Below are 21531 nucleotides of genomic sequence, written 5' to 3'. Positions count from 1 at the left end.
TTTATATAATTCACCAGTTGCTCACTACACTCACTACTATAATTGTCGTTTAAGTTGATGAGCAAAAATGTTTGTTACAAAGGCTGGTACGTGAGCCTGTGCGGGAAAGAGGACCAGTATTAGTCCTGAAGATCTGCCTACTTTGCAGATGTTGCTTCGCTTTCGAGGCAATATTTCGCCCGATAAATTGTTCTGGAGTAGCATTATCGAGCAATTACTTTCAGGCTCTCAATCACTTTCGTGGGATTTTTCATGGCTGCACTATAGATGAGTCGAACTATATGGATGATAGTTTTCCTGGTGAAGTGTGAAGGTGCCAAACTTGACCAGGAAAAAAAGCTGGACCAGGAATGCTGTCAGCCTTGTGTGATAGCGTATTTGACGCCTAGTATCACAAAAAACTGTTGAAAAGTGGCTGTGCCCCGAAAGTGTTCACACGAAATTTCTGCACCCCCGATCTCCCCATTCGTTCTGTAGGCTAATATATCTCTCCAAACAGTGTTGCTATTTCTCGTTAAACGAGCACGGAAATGTTCATACATTCTAACATTGAACTTATTATGCTTAATTATTCATTCTCCTGTGTAGGTTTGAGGCTCATGAAGATGGAAGTGAAAAGATTATGGACTTGAGGTGAGCTTGAATTTGCTTCCAAAAATTTTTTCTGTCCTACAGAACTTCGGAATATTAATTATGTGTTCTTGCACTGCATAAGAAATGAAATACATTGGATGGGGAATGACAGCAGCAAGCAAAAGACACGCTTGGGTTTCATAGATGACTGGAATAGTTGGTGACAATTCATATTTTTGACTTAACTGGTCTTATAAGCAGTATGAAAAAGAGAATGCATCTTCGTAGCATAGTGGCTAAAGTGTACGGATGTTAACCCTGAGGACGTGGGTTCCATTCCCGGCCACAATGTGCACATTTCGATGTAGGTGAAATGCAAAGGCACCGGCGTATTTAGATAAGTTAGCAATATAGCAAGATGGTGGCCCGTCACATGAAAATATAAGTAAATGAATAGTATTACTGAGTATCGAGTAATACATAAGCAAAGTGACAAGTGCACAAAAATAAAATTTGCATGAACATGAAACAGCAAGCACATGAAGAGCTGAGTTCAGTAAGGAAAAAGAAAAAAAAACTTGGTCGCTTCTGCTAATCTTTCAAATAAATAGTGCGGAAGAAGCTTTTAATCAGATAGTCTGAGTTAGAAGAGAGATCTTGATGACTTAATTAGTTGAGTATTAAAGGTGTGGTTTAAGACAAAGATTGTTCATCATAAGAAGTTCTAGGAATGGGTGCAAACAACATTTCTTTGTGTTGAGTCCGGCATACTTTGTGACCTTTGAAAGACTTTTCACAGTAAGGCTGTCAGGAGAATCTCCTCTCCTCTTCGCTCAGTTTTCGACTGCATTGCACGGCGTGTCAACACTTTTACATCTGTTGCCTTGCATGCTTGACAACAGCATGCGCAAGCTGCTGGAGAAGCAGTCCGGCAACCACGATGAGCGCAACAACAACAGCAGCATTGTTGCTCCATTGAGCAAGGAGCAGGAGGCTGTGGAGGCGCAGCTGTCTCAGAAGCGCGAGGAGCTCAGGCAACTGCAGGAGAAGACTGAGGAGCTGAAGAGGATGGCCGACGAGGTAATGACCGCCCCACCTTACAACGTTGTCACATGGGCACTTATGATCGCAATCAGGGCCAATCCAGATTAGGCTCAATTAGGATCAGGTGCTGCTACACAGCCACATTTTATTGCGATCAGGGCCAATCCGGATTTCACTCAATCCAGATCAGGTGCTGCTTCACGGTCACATTTAATTGTAATCAGGGCCAATCCTGATCAGTCTCAATTGGGATCAGGTGTTGCTGTATAGTCACATTTTAATTGTAATCAGGGCCAATCCTGATCAGTCTCAATTGGGATCAGGTGTTGCTGTATAGTCACATTTTAATTGTGATCAGGGGCAATCCAGGTTTCACTCAATCCAGATCAGGTGCCGCTGCACAGTCACATTTAATTGCAATTGGGCCCAATTCAGATTAGGCTCAATTAGGATAAGGTGCTGCTACACAGTCACAGTTAATTGTGATCAAGCTCGATAGGTATCAAGAGTTTCGTGCTTTGGCTGACGTCCTCACCAAACTTGACCCGGACCAGTTTGGACTGTGCAGCAGTGACCATTGTTGATTGCGATCAAGAAGTCCGATCCGGATTTGGCCTGATCATAATCAAAAGTGCCCATGTTACATTGGTATTAGAATCCACCTCTTTCATTTTGCTCTGCTGCCCTCTGCCGTTTTGATAAGGGTTTGGTAGGGGCCAGGACAACCGGTATTGCCAGAAGCAAAGCCTCTGAAATGATGAGACGTTTCGCGACTTTGCCACTAGGGAAGAGCGCATGTATGGGGGCACTGTGAAAAAGGCGGATTGTGAATTGCTGGTCTAGTTGGTGTGACCTTCCTGTGCAGATGAACGCTGAAGTGGTACAAAAGAAAAGATGTGGCTAGGAAAAAAAACAATTAGCGATACTCAGTGACTTTCCTGTCTAAGGTCACTGATATATGGTGCAATCCAATCTGGATCAGAGTTTGGCACAGACGTCCGCCTAATCGCGATCTGGTAGCCAGATTGCGATAATCTTCATCCAGATCGAGCCTGATTGCGATCAAAAGTTCTTGTGTGCTTGGTGATTGTGCAGTACTATAAGCCTCGTGTTTCCATACCACTTCACACTTATCTTCGTAGGAATGGGCACCTATTCTGGATGCACCCTTTGTCTTAACACACATGTCCTGTGGAAGCACAGACAAGAAAAATATGCATTAATTCGCAAAGCTTGCTGGCATCAAAAAAGAAGCCTATAGGTGCTTCAGCACCCCATAGACTGGCTTGACTAGGAAAGAACCTGACTACCCCAGTCAGGCGACTAGGTGCTACACATCTGTGAGAAATGGTGGTGCACATGTAAAATGATCAAAACCTTCTCTACTTTCCCATGTAACTTGCAGGTGTACTTTTTCTTGTAGCAAGATTAGTGTAATGTGGTCCTGTCCTTTTCAAGGCGGTCCTGTCCTTTTGGACTACTGACATGTGTTTAGAAGAAGCACATGGTCGTTATTATACACAGCATTCAGTGTCTTACAATGGGTACAAACTAACCTAACTAGCTTGTTGACTAAATCTGTCAAGGGGCCTTGACAATCACAGATCCTAATGGGTGATTGCTGATTTCTTGCTTATTCCTCTGGCAGTAGACATTTTATTGTCACAGCTTTCATTAAATTAGATTTCTCACTCCATCTTGTACACATGTTTTTGAGTTATAACCATATTGTTGTAAGAGATCCCATTAAAAAATTAGCCATTGTGGTAAACTGTTTTAATGATTGCCTAAGAGAATAAGTATGGCTGTTTGTACTTTCGTTCTGCGAGAACTAAAATAGCATGATTTTCTAAATTTCCTGAGCTGTTTTTAGTAAACTGCAACTTCTCTCTCCTCAATTTCAGGCCCACAGAAAAGCTGAGGAAGAGCAAACAAAGCTTGAAAAAGTAACGGAGGAATTGCGGAGACATCTGGAGAAGCAAGCTAGTGAAGAGCAAGTAAGACATTTCATTTGCCATATTAAGAATATCAGCATTTGCTCACAAATAATTTTTTTACTCCTGTTTCAGCATTACAATCGAGTCTCGTTATAATGAACGAGCATCGGCACAGTAAATTAGTTCGTTATATATCCGATGTTCGTTGTACCAGTGGAGACAAAAATTGACAAATCCTTGATACAGAAACGCAGTGGTGCCACTCTTTGTCATCACATGAGCTTCCAAAGATTTCCAGTCCTATTCCAACGGTGGCGCAACCAGTTAAATGCACTTTTTTTTTTCTTTTTTGCGCTAGATGACCAAAATTTCTGCCAATTTTTTTAAAAATAGAAAAAGAAAAGTGGCTGAGAATTGTCTTTCAATACATATATTTTGCATTTTATGTTATCTTTAGTTTCCAACCGCACGCGAACCAAGTATTTCTTCGTTACAGCCTATGTTCCTGTGGCTATCCTGTTTTGGGTTTCGTTATAAAAAATATAAATGTAACTGAAAAGAAGCGCAACCAACCAAATTTCGTATTCAGCTTGCTATGACCGATAATTCGCTACATCAATGTCTATTATAAAGAGCTTAAACTGTATTTCATTATGACTTAGATTTTGGCCAACATAAACTTGTGTATGTGTTTGGTAATGTGGCATTTTCAGAGCAAGCTCTGTTCTCTGGTGTTTAGTGAACGTGGGGTGCTATGCAGGATGGCCCGAGTTTGGCGAAACTCGGGATCTTTCTGAGCTCTGGCAACACCCCCTTCCGAACGAGCTAATAGTACGAGAAGGTGAAATCCATCCCTCAGCGCGTGCTCCGTTCCATTGGTTACGATGGAACGCGGCGTCACGTCAAGAGCGGTCGAGATGGTTGGGTGGTGTCGTCAAACTTCTTTCATTTGTTTGTCGTTCCACTGGTGCAGAAGTGCACCCAATCTAGAAAAGTTGCAGAAAGCTCTACTAACTATATTTTTTATTTCTGCGCAGGCCGTTTGAATTCATTTTCAAGCGTTTAATACATGCACTAAGTATCCTTTAGGATAATCAGCACCGTGTCCTCTGAGATTATTTCCGACTGAGCGCCTTGTAACACGGCAGCTAGAGCTAAGCCGAGGCCACGTGTATAGGTAATCACCATGGTCGGCCTGTACATTCTAGCGCGTTGCTCGGCCGGCGCGCACCCTCGTCGTTCTCTTCTTCATCGCCTGCTCGCTCCCAGAGCACGTGCGCCCGGCTGATTAGCTAATTGGCTGGGCGGTATACCTAGCTAAGTCAGGGCGTGCTATGACGAAGCTGATTAGGCCAAATCATGCGAAGGCCGAGCTAACTAAGCCATGTCTTATTAACACCATGCTAATGAAGTCGTGTAAAGCTAGGAACAAGGTAATTAAGATCATGCTAACACGACGCTAATTAGGAGCATGTAATTAAAACCAAGATAATCAAGACCTTACTCCCCGAGATCGTGTTAATTAGGGCCGTGCTAATTAGGATTATGCTAATTACGTCTGTACTATTCAGGACCTTGCGAATTAAACCTGGGTAATTAATGCTGTGGTAATTAAGACACTATAAATTAATGTTAACTAACACGACGCTAATTAGGAGCGTGCTAATTAGGATCGTGCTCATTAGAATTATGCTAATTACCTCTGTACTATTCAGGACCTTGCAAAATAAACCTGAGTCATTAATGCCGCTGTAATTAAAACGTCCACAATTAGTGCTAATTAACACGGCACTAATTAGGTGCGTGTACTTAAAACCAAGATAATGAAGACCTTACTCACTGAAGTCGTGTTAATTAGGGTCGTACTAATGAGTATCATGCTAATTACCTCTGTGCCATTCAGGACCTCGCAAATTAAACCTGGGTAATTAATGTAGTGGTAATTAAAACATTAACAATTAAGAAAGGACATTCAATATCATGTTAGTTAAGACCTTCCTAATCAATAGCATCAATATTGAAACCGAACTGACACGGTCATTACTCCGAAGCAGACCAAGCATAGTGAGTCGACGAGCCACGTAAAAAGCCGGAAGAAGCTAGGTGATCACAAGCTCCTCCGATGGCTCCAGCCTTGCACAAGTAGTGCAAGCTGACCAAATTATTTTATATGCAAAGAAGCTGCTGAGTAGCGTCCACCGCATAAAACACTTGACAAGCACACCGGCACTATGACAGTTACGAGTTGAACTGGGGCCTTTTCAGAATCAACGAGTTTGTGCCCGAGTTCGCGCGTCAATCAATATGATTGACAGACACCCGCGGCGAAGAGCGCTTCCGCCCACCGCGTTTCCTCTTGCCGAGGAACAGTGCTCACGACGCAACGCCAGCGAGCGGCACGAATCATCTATGAGCCTAATCGCACAGAGTATGCACACACGCACGAAGAACTAAAGGTTATATCACGTGGCTACGATGTCTCGCATTCACTTTCACAGCTCTCACGACGTATCACTCACAGCTATGAAGCAAGCGCCCCTGGTGGGGTTTTCGGCGAGAACTATCTACTTGTTTACTATTTACTTGTTTGTGGAGGCATTGTTTCTACCGATTCGCTGCTACAGCAAAATCTTCAGACGTGTAAGTATAGCAGTAACCTGTCCGTTTATTTACCTGTAATATTCCAGAGAAGCGAAACGAGCTGCACCAGAGTGCTGCGCGTGCGCCCTTGTTGCCTTCGAGAGTGGAAATTTCCATGCTGCAGGTGGAACGAAAGAATTTTCCGAAAGAGGCCAAACGCCCACGAACACGCCCGTGGGAGGCGCGATGATCAGTTGGCAAAAAGATAGCGCGACAATCACGCTGACGTCGCTGCACTGTCAAAATGTTGACTGAGTGGCGGCGCTGACGCGTTCACACGCGGTGTTCCTTTAAGAACCGCCGCAAATGCCGCGCACGCATTCGTGACTCCATTCTCGTTCTTGTAGCCGTTTTTATCAACGCTGCTATCACGTGCTTCGCCCTGTCTTCCTGTCATGACCGCCGTAATGCAAGCTCGGAGCAAACTCGTGCGCCCGAGAAGCTCGGGCCATCCTGCATAGCACCCGTGCACTAAAACATTGAGCAAATATTGATGCAGGTATCTTTTCGTATCATGCATTGCCCTATGCATAACGTTAAGCGCAATACTGAATCGACGAGGACGGGACAGGGAGTGACACACACACAAGCGCTAACTTTCAACAATGGTTTATTGTGAGCCGGATCACTGCATGCAGTGATCCGGCTCACAATAAACCATTGTTGAAAGTTAGCGCTTGTGTGTGTGTCACTCCCTGTCCCGTCCTCGTCGATTCAGTATTGCGCTTAACGTTATGCATATGTCGCACCAACAAGGCCAAAGATCCACCCTTGCTAAGATGCATTGCCCTGTTTACTTATAAGTAGGGGTGTGCGAATATTCGAAATTTCGAATATTTTTCGAATAGTGTTTGCTATTCGATTCGATTCGCACTGAAATTTTACTATTCGAACTATTCGAACTTCCCAAAGACAAATGCAGTCAACGTCCGGTTGAAAGTGACCCCTTCAGATTTTTAATATGCTTCACCTGATTACACTCTCGTATTGCGGCAAAGCTGCTTTTCAAGCTCCGTTACGGTCGAACTTAGCCAAGAGACAAAGTCCGGTTGGAAGTGGTCCCTAGATTTTCAATATGCTTCACCTCATCACACCCCCGCATTGCGGCAAAGCTGCCTTTCAAGCTCCGTTACGGTCGAACTTGGGCAAGAGACGGTCAACGTCTGATTGGAAGTGGTCCCTAGATTTTCAATATGCTTCACCTCCTCACACCCCCGTATTGCGGCAAAGCTGCCTTTCAAGGTCCGTTACGGTCGAACTTAGCCAAGAGACAGTCAACGTCCGTTCGGAAGTGGTCCCTAGAGTTTCAGTATGCTTCACCTCATCACACCCCCGTATTGCGGCAAAGCTGCCTTTGAAGCTCCGCTACGGTCGCAAATGTATTAACTCAAGTAAACGCCGATTCCAACATGAAGGTGAAAGATGTGGCAGAGTTGGGGGCTCAATTAATGCTGTTTTGGACTTGAAATTTGGGCAAGAAGTTAAAAAATAGGACGCCGAAGCATTTCAGCATCCAAAAATTCAGATGCTCTTAGATATCAAAGTCTACGAGGCAGATTTGGAACTCCGTACTTGAAGGGAGCACACTCTTGTCCGCCACATCAGTTGGGCTTCCACAGAAGTTGAAAGAGGAGGAGAGGCTGAGGAAATGGCATCTCTGCCTACCACGTGTAAAGTGTTGTCGGCAACACTTTGGTTGCACCATATCATGTACATAAATAGAATTCGGCCTCTACATTGCCTCATTCTTGATAAGACAACTATGAAACACCACCTCGTGAGCGCTTCATCAACCTAGCAAAAAGAAACACTTTCATGTTGCTATCTCACAAGAACATGCTTAGGGATTCTCTGCAACTTTTTCTGTAATTTCACTTCGAATTATTCGAAAAATGTTTCAGAAATATTCGAAAATTATTCGAAATTATTCGATTCGATTCGCACTCAATCTTTATTATTCGAATTCGCTTCGCACCCAAAATTTTGCTATTCGCACAGCTCTACTTATAAGACTATCAATAAATTTTCATAAAATCTTGTTTTTTGCACAAGTGATCTTTGAGAGACGTGCTCTTGTTCACAGCCACACATGTGAACATGCATGCGTGTGTGTTATTGTGTGTTTGCATGTCTCAGCAGCCTAAATATCTGTTTGACACTTCTCTTTCTTGAGCTGGATATGAATTATACATGTTGACCATGTGTATGAGACTACATACAATGAGCATTCAGGTTTTTTACAAAAAGAAGTAATACACATTTACCAAAAAAGAGCAAATTTTCGAAGACAGCGTTATTTTTCATGGTTCAGCCATTGACAAACACTAATCATTGCTTTTAAGTGCAGCTTGACTTGACTGCGGTGCACAGTGCATTGACATGAAGCCACATCACAGTATCAAACTTTAAAATTACGCGCCCTCGTTTTGTAGAATGCACCAAGCATTCAATGTGTCTAACTACCTAGTCACTCGCTCTTCCGACAGGGCACAGCGCAGAGGATTGTTCAGCTTCAACAAGAGCTGCGCTACCTGACTGCAAAAGAGAAAGAAGTGCGTGAGAATTTTGAGCAGCTCAAAAACAGGCTTCAACAGGTATGTCTACATGCCCTACCCATCTTTTCATCCGAACATTGCCAATACACTGAAACCTCAATATAACAAGCACGGATATAACAAAATATCGGTTATAACGAAGTAAATGAAGAATAGTCTTGCAATACATACAGTGTTAGGAATATACTTTTATAACGAATTTTCGGATATAACGAAGTTATTTACATGTAAGATGTAACTTCGTTATAATGAGGTTTGAGTGTAGAACGTATCTGGGATAAAACCAATATGGTACAATCACCGATTGCATGCAGTGTAGGATAGGACATGGCTTACTTGATCTGCTGTTGAAGTCCTTCCAGACTCCAAAGGACCACCCTAATATGTTACACCCAAGGTTTCAATAAACTATTTAATGTGCGTTCCATCTTCCTGCATGTCTCCTCTTGTGCGGTGAACAGTTTCCCGATTTGTGCGTTTATCTGTAAGTCATTAGAATGAACCAACTAGCCTCTTATAATATTCTACATAATTTTCAGTTTTAAGCCTATCCTCCTTCTTCCTTGGCAGTGTAGTAGCCTAAACTGTAGCAAGACCTTAGTGCTGTAGTTGCTTTGGTCTAGCACTGTGGGTTTGTGGGTTTGATGCCTTACCAAGCATTTCACGCCTTCAGTGGGATAAAATACAAAAGTACTCGATTTGATTTCATTTGCATGTTAAACTTTGGCTGCTAAAAATAATTGCAGGCTTTCCAATAATAATATCTTTGATTGCTCATTCTTTTGACCTAGAACCCAAATTATTGTTATACATACATAGTCTGCACAGGCTTCCATTGTGCCTGTCGCCCCCTTTTTTTTCTTTTCTGTTTGTCAGGATCCCCACCTAACAGGAAATAAGTTTTAAGAAAAAAAGTGAAATTTTTGGGTGGATAAAATCACGTGATGTTGTTGGGCCGGCCTCTTCGAGAAGAATCCAGCAGGGCTGGGCAAAGATACTTTGAAATCGTATCGCGATACGATACAAGATACTCAGGCAAGAAGTATTGGAGATACAGATACAAGATACTGCAGCAATAATTGTATCCGATACGATACTTGCCAATTGTATCTTAAGATACTTCGATACATTCTGAAATTTATTATTATAGATCCATATAATGTAGCAGCAAACGCCTATACACAAAAATGTCTGCTTGGAAATTTCTTAACTGTGACCTATTTTGTTTGACTTGAATGAAATGTCTCTTAGTATCTCAAAAGTTTTGCCCTTCTTGCTCAAAGTACATTAGTTTCCTTCCAAAACAACTTATTGGGGTTTGTTTTAGCTTCTTCACAGGACAACTCTTTATACACTTCGCTGACAGCGGGTCTAGCTTGTCATTTTTTCAATTGATGGGAGTCGCTGCTTAGCTTGTCGACCAGCTAGCGGGTTGCCGTATAATCACAATAACGTCAATAGGAAGCCTTCGCACGACGGCGCAAATACCGGTGTAGAATTTGCCTTGTCCGTAAAAGAAGGTTTGCACAATACCGTATATTCGAACAGGCGTACAGCAGCAACAACGCTGGTAGCGGCTTGCTTTTTTTTTTTTTGGACGGGGGGGAGGAGGTGGGAACGCATGGTGTATACGGGTTTTGAGACCGTTCGCTAGCGGCCCGGCCGCAACGCATGACCGTCTCCGTCGCATTTGTTTTTATTTTCTAAATAAGTAGGTTCGTGAGCTACAAAGACATGAATGGTCTCAAGCATTTCTTTCGTGAGGAACATGTGGTCACCATGTGCTGAAACATAACCGTGGAACAAGAACTCTATGTTTCAATCCGCGTAGATTTTACTCGTTGTGTACATCGCTATCGATGTTTCTCGAATCCTGTCTCCAAATCCCCTTCAGAAATGACCTATATATGAGAAATGGGAAAGACTTCCTTTCAAATGGCAACGTCATTTTGTTCAAGCTCTCTCTGACCCCACCATCTTCACTGTCCCGGCCTTTGGAGCTAAATTTCACGACTACGGCCCGCCGGCTATAAGCTGAGTTTGAGACCCCTTGTGTATATGTAGATGACGTAAAACTGCAATGAATTTCCATGTCCTGCTTAGCTGCTGGCGTAAGGGATTCTTTGTTGATATACTCACTAACGTACAATCTTTTAGCAATTTTTCTTCAACGAGAGAACATGTGCAACACAGAAATGTCTCGGACGTATTGTACAGTTGCACAAAGCGTCGCAGGACACCGCCGCTATTCGCGCTATTGCCGCTTATAGCTCCCATTACGTGGCGATTAGTAATGCGAAAAATATTTAAGAAGGCCTAAAACAGGAAAACAAATATAAGTAAAATAGAGAGGTTGTTTTGTATCAAACATTCACATTGAATGAGTACAGAAACACAATAAACACGGCGTGCAATAGCTATGAGCATCAAGTATCGTAGGTTTACCTGTTGAGACAATAGAAAATTCAATGCCTATGGAAAATTGCCTGAAACGGCTCGTTGGGACGCTCATGAGTAAAACGGAGCATTCGGAATAACAGCGTTTCTCAAATCCCCTTCCTAACATCTTTACGATGGCTTCTAATGATTTCCATTATTATAATGCAAACTCAATTTCGCTATTTTCTTAAGCGGTAATGAGAATATTTTGTGTTGTGTACTCAAGGCACGCCCACATAATAATATATTTGTTTTCAAAGTCGCCTTGGAAACGTGTAAATATGTAAACAGTAGTAGAAATAAAGCAGTTAGAAGAGTAAAGCAGAAATCCTATTTTTGGGAGCGCGTTACAAAAGACATACTGCGGTGACCAGACCGGAAAAACAGTGCAGAGACCTAGGTAATGTATGTGATGCAAAATGACAGCTAAGAAAGCACTTGTGCTAATGATCAAATTATGACTTCATAAATTCTTTGAATAAATGTAGATGGAAGTGAAAAATACGGTACGCCAAGATATTTTCTGTTAGGTAAACGCTCGCTCTATTAGGTCTGGCATCAGTACCAGTGGTGCTAAAGTTGTTAGAATCTTATTTGCATATAAGTTAGCTAATTCCATGCAAGTCAAACTTACATCCACGAGATCCTTCAAATCGCTGACATGTAAAATCCACGCGACGCAAAGCAACCCCATTCTTGCACGCATCACATTTTGTTACGGAGCAAGACGCAAGCGAATCTTCAATAACGACACTGTAGCATCATCAAAATTTGCGCGATAGACGCCGCACGATGTGGAGTACGCGGCACACGACAGTGGCTAAGAGCAAGTGTCGCGGCATTGGCGCAACTAAAAGGAAAAGAAATCGAGAAAACAAAGGGTACGTGGGCAGGGAGTAGACGTCCGCGTGCTTGTCTTCCTGATCTTCTACCCTCACTGGATGACTCTGGCGTAAAAATAAAACGATACTGCCCTTAGACTTATTCAGATGGCTTAGTGGCACCATTACCAGCTTGAGAAGCGAAGCTTGGCCAACGATTACTGTTTCACACGGTTGTGTTGCAATAGAAGTATCTTGTATCTTAAGATACACGATACATTATTGAATGTATCGGAAATACAGATACAGATACTCGTATTTCGAGACGTATCGCGATACAGATACAAGATACCCATACAGTATCTAAGATAGTATCTAAGATACATGTATCTTCGATACTGCCCAGCACTGGAATCCAGTGTTTATGTTTACATTATTATTATTTCATAATGACTGAATGACCAACTTTTCATTTAATGTTATGGCCACATTGTCAGTACAGATATGGTACAGAACATTTGAAAATGTTGCCACAAGCTTTATGTGCTCAAAAAAAAAAAAAAAAAAAACAGTTCCATGACTTTTAGAAACTCGCCATGGCTCACTCGTTGTGTGCCACATTGGCTCTGTTTTAAATGTGGAAAAAAGTTATCATTGTGCAAACTTGGCAGTAATGTTTCCAAATGTGGTGTAAAAATTTTTTGTTGATCTGTTGACCGTAAAGTAGGGGTGTGCGAATATTCGAAATTTCGAATATTTTTCGAATAGTGTTTGCTATTCGATTCGATTCGCACTGAAATTTTACTATTCGAACTATTCGAACTTGCCAAAGACAAATGCAGTCAACGTCCAATTGAAAGTGACCCCTTCAGATTTTCAATATGCTTCACCTCATTACAATCTCGTATTGCGGCAAAGCTGCCTTTCAAGCTCCGTTACGGTCGAACTTAGCCAAGAGATAAAATACGGTTGAAAGTGGTCCCTAGATTTTCAATATGCTTCACCTCATCACACCTCCGTATTGCGGCAAAGCTGCCTTTCAAGCTCCGTTACGGTCGAACTTAGGCAAGAGACAGTCAACGTCTGATGGAAAGTGGTCCCTAGATTTTCAATATGCTTCGCTTCATCACACCCCGGTATTGCGGCAAAGCTGCCTTTCAAGCTCCGTTATGGTCGAACTTATGCAAGAGACAGTCAACGTCTGATTGGAAGTGGTCCCTAGATTTTCAATATGCTTCACCTCCTCACACCCTCGTATTGCGGCAAAGCTGCCTTTCAAGCTCCGCTACGGTCGCAAATGTATTAACTCAAGAAAACGCTGGTTCCAATATGGAGATGAAAGATGTGGCAGAGTTGGGGGCTCATTTAATGCTGTTTTAGACCTGAAATTTGGGCAGGAAGTCCGAAAAATCGGACGCCAAAGCTTTTTAGCATCCAGAATTTCAGATGTTCTTATATATCGACGTCTACGAGGCAGATTTGGAACTCCGGACTTGAAGGGAGCACACCCTTGTCTGCCACATCAGTTGGCCTTCCACAGAAGTTGAAAGAGGAGGAGAGGCTGAGGAAATGGCATCTCTGCCTATCACGTGTAAAGTGTTGTCGGCAACACTTTGGTTGCACCAAATTATGTGCATAAATACAATTCGGCCTCTACATTGCCTCATTCTTGATAAGAAAGACAACTATGAAATATGACCCCACCAGCGCTTCATCAAGCTCGCGAAAAGAAACACTTTCATGTTGCTAGCTCACAAGAACATACTTAGGGATTCTCTGCAACTTTTTCTGTAATTTCACTTCGAATTATTCGAAAAATGTTTGAGAAATATTCGAAAATTATTCGAAATTATTCGATTCGATTCGCACTCAATCTTTATTATTCGAATTCGCTTCGCACCCAAAATTTTGCTATTCGCACAGCTCTACCGTAAAGTCAATAATTTTTAATAATGGCAACTAATTAATACAAATGCAAGCACTTATTCGGGCTTCTCTAAAAGGTTCCTAACGCACAAGTGGTTTCATCTCCCTGAAAAGCTTTGTTTTCCTTGCTTTGTGTTCGCTGGGACACCTGATATTACTGGTCATGTGAGCGTAGCTGTTCTGGCTCGTGTTTCTGTTTTCTTAGTCAGCGAATGGTTTCCTCTATCTATAGATGCTCAAGGTAGAGGGATTCTGTATTATTTTTTTTCTTTCTCCGTCCAGGAGCGTGTGTACGTGCTGAGCAAACTCGAGACTGAGCAGTCGCGCCTCTACGACGAAATCAAGAGCCTCGAGATGAAGGAGCAAGACTTGAAGGACGCCATTGTCAAGCAGCAGCAGGAGCTGGCTCGCATGGACGAAGAGGTCAGCCAGAAAAAAGAGGAATACTCATCTCAGGTGAGTGGCCATCTTAGGATGGTATGCTGCTCCATAAAAAATATTTTAAATTCTTGATTGATTTCAACGAAACTTGCTGAGTTCATGTATTATTTGTGTGCCGATTTCAAATGTGGGATTATTTTTCTAGTGCAATATGCAATTTTTTAAATATCAAACATTTCATGTGCCTTGTTGGGAGCAAGATTTCTCCTAAACTGAGAGAGTTACAAAAATAAGTCTGCATATCACAGTAATCTGTGATTAGAACTGTATGAAAAAAATCAAACACAAATGGACCTTGTAGACACATTTGGACACAAGTTATGGTATGTTAAACGTTTGTGAGTGAATTTGCTCACGAATGTTCAACATACCATAACTTTTGTTCAAACGGGCTGGGAACATCCATTCTTGTTTTATCGTGTATAGTTTTCATTATGAATTATTTTGATATGCTGATTTGCTTTATAAATCTCTCAGTTAGGAAAAGATCTTGCTCCCAAAAGGCACATGAAATGTTTGATATTTTATGACGCACATATTGTGCTAGAAAAATACCTGCATGTTGAAATCTGCACACAGATATGCATGAACTTGGCAAGTTCCACTGAAAATAAGAATTTTTAAAAAACTCTTGAAGCGCAGTGTCCCCCCTTTATAAGAGTGCTCACATGTCACATGATACCCCTGTTTTTTTTTTTCTGTGTCACAAGAAACCCTAGGCCCTAGAATCCTAGGAAAAGAGCTGGAAAAACCCCCTTCCCCCCGAAATAAAACCCTGGCTATGACCCTGATGTAGGAACACTAGTATATTTCAAAAACTTAATGACTGGCCAGGAGAAGCTAACATACCATTATGGCTTCCTTGTCTTTTGCATGTCATGCAGACGAATCTCCTGCAAGAGGAGATACGCCTTCTGAGAGACGAACTTGAGCTTTCGACGACTCAAGCATCGGAGAACTGGCGCTCCCTCCTGTCACTGATCTCCGGTGCCCGCGACGACCTTCCACTACCCAAGAACACGGGCGACCTGGAGAACATCGTCGAGAGCATCCGCCAGCAGCTGGCCGACAAGAAGCACGCCCAACTAGCCGAAATCCACGAAGAGCGCCAGAGCATCGCAGGCCAAATCGAAGCTCTGGCGGAGAAGCAGAAGTTGCTGCAGAGCTTCGAAAATTCTCCTGATGAAGACAGCTCGGGCGACTGCCAAGGTAGAGAGGCGAAAGGTTGCGGTGAGAGGTCGTCGGGCAAGGCAACCTCCGACGAAAAGGGCGACAAACTCTCGTCGGACGAGTCCGATGGTGAAGAAGTGAGCACTCTCGTGAAGGGGAGGCTTGCTTTTGTGGGCGAAGAGGTACGCAAACTTCAGGAAGAGGAAAAGGCACTGGGCAGGAAGGAAGAGGACGTGGAAGTCGGCTGGCGGCACAATCTTGACACGCTGGACTCGCTTCTTCCGTTGCTCGAGTCCATGGTTGAGGACTTGGACAAATTGGAAGGTGAGTCACAGGACTTGACTTGATCTATTGGCAGGGGTCCTCAAACTCACCTCAGCTAGCAGGCCGCAATCACGAAACGTAGTTCCACAAGGGCCGGGAGAGTGAAAAAGGCAGGAGCGGGCGGTGTCTGCTAATGTTGCCATTTGAAAGGCAGCCTTTCTTATAATGATCCATATATATCTTGCATATGGGTCATTTCTGCAGGGGACTTGCTGTCAGGATTCGAGCAACATAGCGATATCGATCTCCAGAATTACTGAAATCTTAAAATCTGGAATCTGGATTCTGAAATATAGCTTTTGTTTCGTGGTTATGTTTTGACACATGGTGACTGCATGGGATGCTTCACAAAAGAAATGCTTGAGACCAGTCATGTCTGTAGCTCATAAACATTCTAATTGAGAAATATATATATAATAAGGGACAAAGACAGTCATGTGCAGGCCACGTGTTTGAGACTCCTGATCTCTGGCATGAAGGATTTAGAATGCCGCTATTCAGGACTATCTACAGAAATCAAACGTGGCCCTACTAAACACCTTAACATTCTCCATAGCAATAGTTATGTACATCAACTTATTGAACAATGTAGTTCTAAACTGAGTTTAAAGAAAAAGTCATAATGTATTTACTCTCTGGTACTGTGCCCTAAATAAGTTTTGAGTTAAAAGATGCTTTTATTGTTTATTATTTTTGTACTGGATAAATTCTTTAGAAATTACACATTGCTACCAATGGTTTTGTTACATTCTGTATAGCACCTGCATTATCCTGTACTTTTACGGCTGTTAGCAGACTTTAAAAAAATATATAACTGTTTCTTTTTCTGTTTGTGTTTTGTTCTCATTATGGGTTATTGCTGTAGCATTATTATATGTTTGATTGACATAATTTAGGAAGCCTGTTGGTGATACGGTCTCAGCTTTCAATCTATTTTCGCGTTGTATTTACTATTGCTTTTCTATTGTTTTGCTAATTCAGTGCTATTTTTGCATTGTTTTTGCTATTATTTGCTATTGTCTATGCTGTTGTTTTTTCTGTCACTCCTCCTGAGCTTATGTATGGGTGGATCGACTTTAGTCAAGCAGTTAATCTGCCTTGAATCCTTTCAACCCAGACAATGTATGCCTTGATAATCTCAATAGATAAATAAAAAGCCTAGAACACATAGAGGCAAGGAAGGCAACACAGTTTGACCTGTCTACCTCTATGTTTCTTCCTTGGCTTTTTGTATTTATACTGTGAGTTCTCCGCTATTTGTGCGAACCAGCGCAACAAAAATTTCTTGCATGACTTTTTTTTTTCATTACATTCTAGAAAGTTGAGCAATGCGTGAAAGTGCATGATACACTTGTGTATTTATTTGTTGATTACATGCAAGCAAGACAATAAATTTATTGTACTAAGTAGCAGATTAAAATCAAAAGCTGATAAAGTGTTGGCCTTTTCTTTTCCTTTTTTTTTCTCAGTGCTTTTTTTTCTATCTGCATCCTTATGGACGTTTTTCACTGTGCCACAAACATTCGAAAACTAAGAGCATGTTTTTGTTTTTTCAAAGTGACATTCCTTCTTGAATGCCTTTATAGGCCACAAAAGGTTTCGTAAAATCCTTTTCTTTGAAAACAAAGCCTTCAGCTGAGTGTTCAGTTGATAAGGGATATATTGCCGTCGGCTTCATATGTAGCGCAAACATATGGGGTACTTAAATGATCATTAGTAGATAGTGCATTAGTAACATTAGTAACCATGAAGTGCTAAGAAAAAGAGATCTGCTTACACATCTTTCGAATGAGGCATGGAAACATTGCCCGTGATCTCTCTACTGTTCCATGTGGATGTAAGCCACAAATGCTGGCATTCTTTAGTCTAACAGCCAAGACAGAATTATGAAGTCGCGAAAGTAGCTCTTACTAGAGGTGGAAATGCAGCAGGTCCTCATATGCTGTGCTATCTTCATACACACTGCTTGCAAAAATTGCCAGTGAAAGCGTACGTGTGGAAACGTACGTGAAAAGCACTGTTGATTCATTATCTTGTATCGATGGTAGCCGAAGTAGCTAAATCTTGAACGGCTGCACCAATTACGAGGGGCGTTCATATAGCTCGTATTGTCAGCATTAGAAACATGGGAACAGGAATGTGATCTTAGTGAGTGCAAGTTTCTGCAGTTTTAGCTGAATATGAAAGTTATGTTTCGAACCATGGAGCACAATTGGAGTGCCGGAGCAAAAATGGCAGCATCCAGACGCCGCCACTCGTCTCGGAATGGTGGTGCCAACGTGGACGCGGCCCGCCTCGGCCTAAAAAACCGAGCTTCAAGACTGTTTTCAATAAAGTTATTCAATCAATCAATCAATCAATCAATCAATCAATCAATCAATCAATCAATCAATCAATCAATCAATCAATCAATCAGCAGAGTTGGCCCTCATTCTGTGTTAACCAAAATGCTGAAGAGATTCATGATGAGCTGGTGAAAGTCTGAAACATTCTTTGCTGAAACGTCCAGCATGCCTTCTCTTAAATTTGTTAAACTTAAAGGGGCCCTGCAACACCTTTCTTAGTTATATTGGAATAGTCTCATTATTGACGTATGACTCTTCACGAGTCATATGCCGCAAAAATTTTTCGAATCCGTCAAGTCTAAGTGGTGTTACCAAATTATAGAGATCACGTTCCGCAGCTTTCTCCCTCAACTCAACGCAGCGAGCGCGCGGAGAGCTAGGCAGCGAGTCGAGGGAGGGAGCGCAGACGAGCGAGGCTCCGCCCAAGAGCGCCGGCGGAAAGTTTTTCTTCATTTTTTTCTCTCTGACATCTGGGTGCCACCACGTGGTCTGTGCCGCCACTTCCGGTCGGCTTGCGTCGTTCTCGTCGAGCGGAGCCGTATCGCGCGTGCTTGAAAACTGCGCGTCGGTTTGGTAATGTTGGGTGTGCACCTCGAACGCCGTAGTGTTTTCATCGCTTTGCCAACCATGGAAGCAAACCTGCGCGCTCGTTTGGAATGAATGACAGCTGAGATCGGTTTCGGCCCATACTCCGATACACCGCCTCGTAAGACGGCACTGGCAGACGACCCCGAAGCGCCGCCATTACCGGACGCCAGCATTGTTATCGGAGACATGCTGCACGGCTGCCTCGGTCGGTCGTGAGAACGTGCCGACGATGCAGTTCCCAGCTGACGAGGCAACACTCGAACGGCTGCCACTCTCAACAGCAACCGGCGATGGTCAAAAGCACAGAAATATTCACGTTTTCGGCACTGCGCATGGCGAAGAAAACGGAACCACGCAACTACGAGCAGACGAGCTGTCGGTGAGACCGGAAGTGCTAATATTAATGTTTGTTCGGTGTTTTTAACGCGATAACAGAATATAAACATACATATTATCTACTTATTGAACTCAAAATTAACAACGAAAGTAATAATGAGGGTGTTATCGTGATTATAACATCAGCCAATGGTGGAACTGCCGACAATCGCGTCATATTTTGCGGACTAATACATCATTTGAGAATTTATTGTAATTCTGACTTTGAGAATTTATTGTAAATTCCAGGCCGTGCGCATCGCTATAATATTTGGCTCGCGTGTTCTCGGGAGCCTCGACTACCGATCGGCAGCGCTTTTTGAGCATGCTCGAAAAGTGTTGCAGGGCCCCTTTAACTGAGTGCTTGACTGCTGACCCAAAAGATGGGGACTTGATCCAAGCCGCAGCAGCCACTTTTCGATGGTGGCAAAATGCTAGAGGCCCGTGTGTTTAGATTTAGACACCCTTTAAAAAATGCCAGGGGGCTGAAATTTCCGGAGCCCTTCACTACGGCGTCTCTCGTAACCATATCATGGTGTTTAGACGTAAAATCCCACAAATTATTATTATTAACTGAGTGCTAATAGAAAATTATATTGTTTGCTTGATGCCTCGCTGTTTCTTGCTTTCATTTTAGGTTGCATTTCGGAAAAGGAACAAGACGTTGCCGACATTGAAAGTTCAGTAAACCAGTGTGACAGCAAGCTGAAGAGTGTTTCTACCGAGAAGGAAAACCTGGAACAGCAGCTTCAAAAGGTTATTACTTATTGGCTCTTACATGCATTCAAGGAAGATAACAATCATGCAATGCCATCTGCAACATTCCTGCACACAATGTCCATGCGACTGAGAAAAGAAACAGGGCATGAGCTGAAAGCACAACATCAAGGAACTGAGAATCATGGACTTTGCACTAGAATCAGGAAGGCATGATGTACCAATCTAAAAATATTCATTTAGATACAAGAAGTCTACAAGGAGACCAAGGAAATATGCAAGTGTCTAAAAGAGAACAAGAAAGCACGACACGAATATTGTCAGTTAATAAAATCGTTCATAAATCCAAGTAGCCAAAGTTAATACATTTGACTCACGAAAGACTAATACATTTACACATAAACGGTAATGCACTTGACACACGAAGTACTAATACTGCAATTGCTGCACCACAATTACTGCACCCTTCATAAGTCGCATCTGAAAGGGTTAAGCATTCCAAGTTATTTAACCAACGAACAAAACCGTAACATTTTTTTGATAAATATATGGTTGGCCTTGCTTCCTTAACCTCCAGTGCAGAGAGTAGCATCTAAAGAAAAAGGGAAGCTAAGAGTCTTGGTAATGTGCAGGTTCAAGATCGCAAGGTGGATGCTGACACGGAACAGAAAGAGCTCAAGACATCCCTGAACAGCCTGGACGACAAGATGGCATTTTTGGCTCAGCAGGAGGAAGACATACTGAGCACGTTGAAAAACAAACGGCAACGGTCAGTCACCTGGCTTTCAACATGGTGTCATGCTTGCTTATTTCTTTATTTCTACGTGAGCTTGACTTGCACACTAAAGCACATGTTAGTACTTGGTGCAGGCCATGCCAGAATGTACAAGAACCTTCACGATTGTTTTAGAAAGTTCTTATCAGATTTCACGCACGACGTGAGCAGTTGAGTTAATTCTTGAACTTACCCAAGCACGAGCGATAATGATGGAATGTATGACGCGGTATGTATAAATGCAGATGCATGTTATCCGCTGATCAGATTATTCGACGATCGACTACCATACTCAATGCTATCATTGTATTGCGAGTTACTCGCTTGTAGATTGAGGGTTACTTGATTTTCTGGGCAGAAGTGCCTGTTAAACACGCAAGAGGACACCAACAGTGCTGAAGGCTACCCAGAACAGTGTTGTGGCAATTCGTCGTGTTTCCATCTTCGGCACTGCTTGTACTTTATGAACCATTTAGCTAGCCATGTTTGTAGATGAGAAATGCAATGTTGCAGAGTTGAAGAGGAGCTGTCCAAGTTCAGCAACGGTAACGAGCCGTTGCTCGACGCTCTAGGCAACGTGAGTCAGGTGTCATCCCCTGCACACAACGAAAGCTTCCTTCTGCCATGCTCCGACAACCTTGGACCTCTGACATCATCTCCCATGTCCAACAAACTGCATCATAGCAGCTGGGTAAGTAGGGAATGTTAGGCCTGCCATAGTCTTTTACTACTGTGGCTCAAAAATTTACCAACAGTCTTGATACTCCCTAATGTGAAACTTGAGCCCAGCTTTGTTCGTGTTTTCATTATGTGATATATTGGCTGGCACGGACAATCTGTCGCATGCAGCACATTGCAAAC

At 42.6% G+C, this 21531-nt stretch overlaps 1 protein-coding gene across 3 annotated transcripts in view; it reads left to right on the top strand.

Moving 5' to 3' along the window:
• LOC119401391 (kinesin-like protein KIF16B) overlaps positions 1–21531 on the top strand; it is a 61640-nt gene that overhangs the window by 26238 nt on the left and 13871 nt on the right. For all 3 annotated transcript variants that reach the window (XM_037668146.2, XM_037668147.2, XM_037668145.2), the window contains 9 exons: positions 589–633; positions 1476–1653; positions 3522–3614; positions 8681–8788; positions 14218–14391; positions 15261–15870; positions 19816–19934; positions 20528–20664; positions 21184–21361. In XM_037668146.2, coding sequence (XP_037524074.1) covers positions 589–633; positions 1476–1653; positions 3522–3614; positions 8681–8788; positions 14218–14391; positions 15261–15870; positions 19816–19934; positions 20528–20664; positions 21184–21361 — 1642 coding nt within the window. The remainder of the gene's footprint in view (positions 1–588; positions 634–1475; positions 1654–3521; positions 3615–8680; positions 8789–14217; positions 14392–15260; positions 15871–19815; positions 19935–20527; positions 20665–21183; positions 21362–21531) is intronic.

The sequence above is a fragment of the Rhipicephalus sanguineus genome, chromosome 8 (genome assembly GCF_013339695.2).
Source record: "Rhipicephalus sanguineus isolate Rsan-2018 chromosome 8, BIME_Rsan_1.4, whole genome shotgun sequence".
NCBI lineage: Eukaryota > Metazoa > Arthropoda > Arachnida > Ixodida > Ixodidae > Rhipicephalus > Rhipicephalus sanguineus.
The sequence above is the reverse complement of the archived record's forward strand: the minus strand, read 5'-3'. Positions and strand labels throughout refer to the sequence as shown.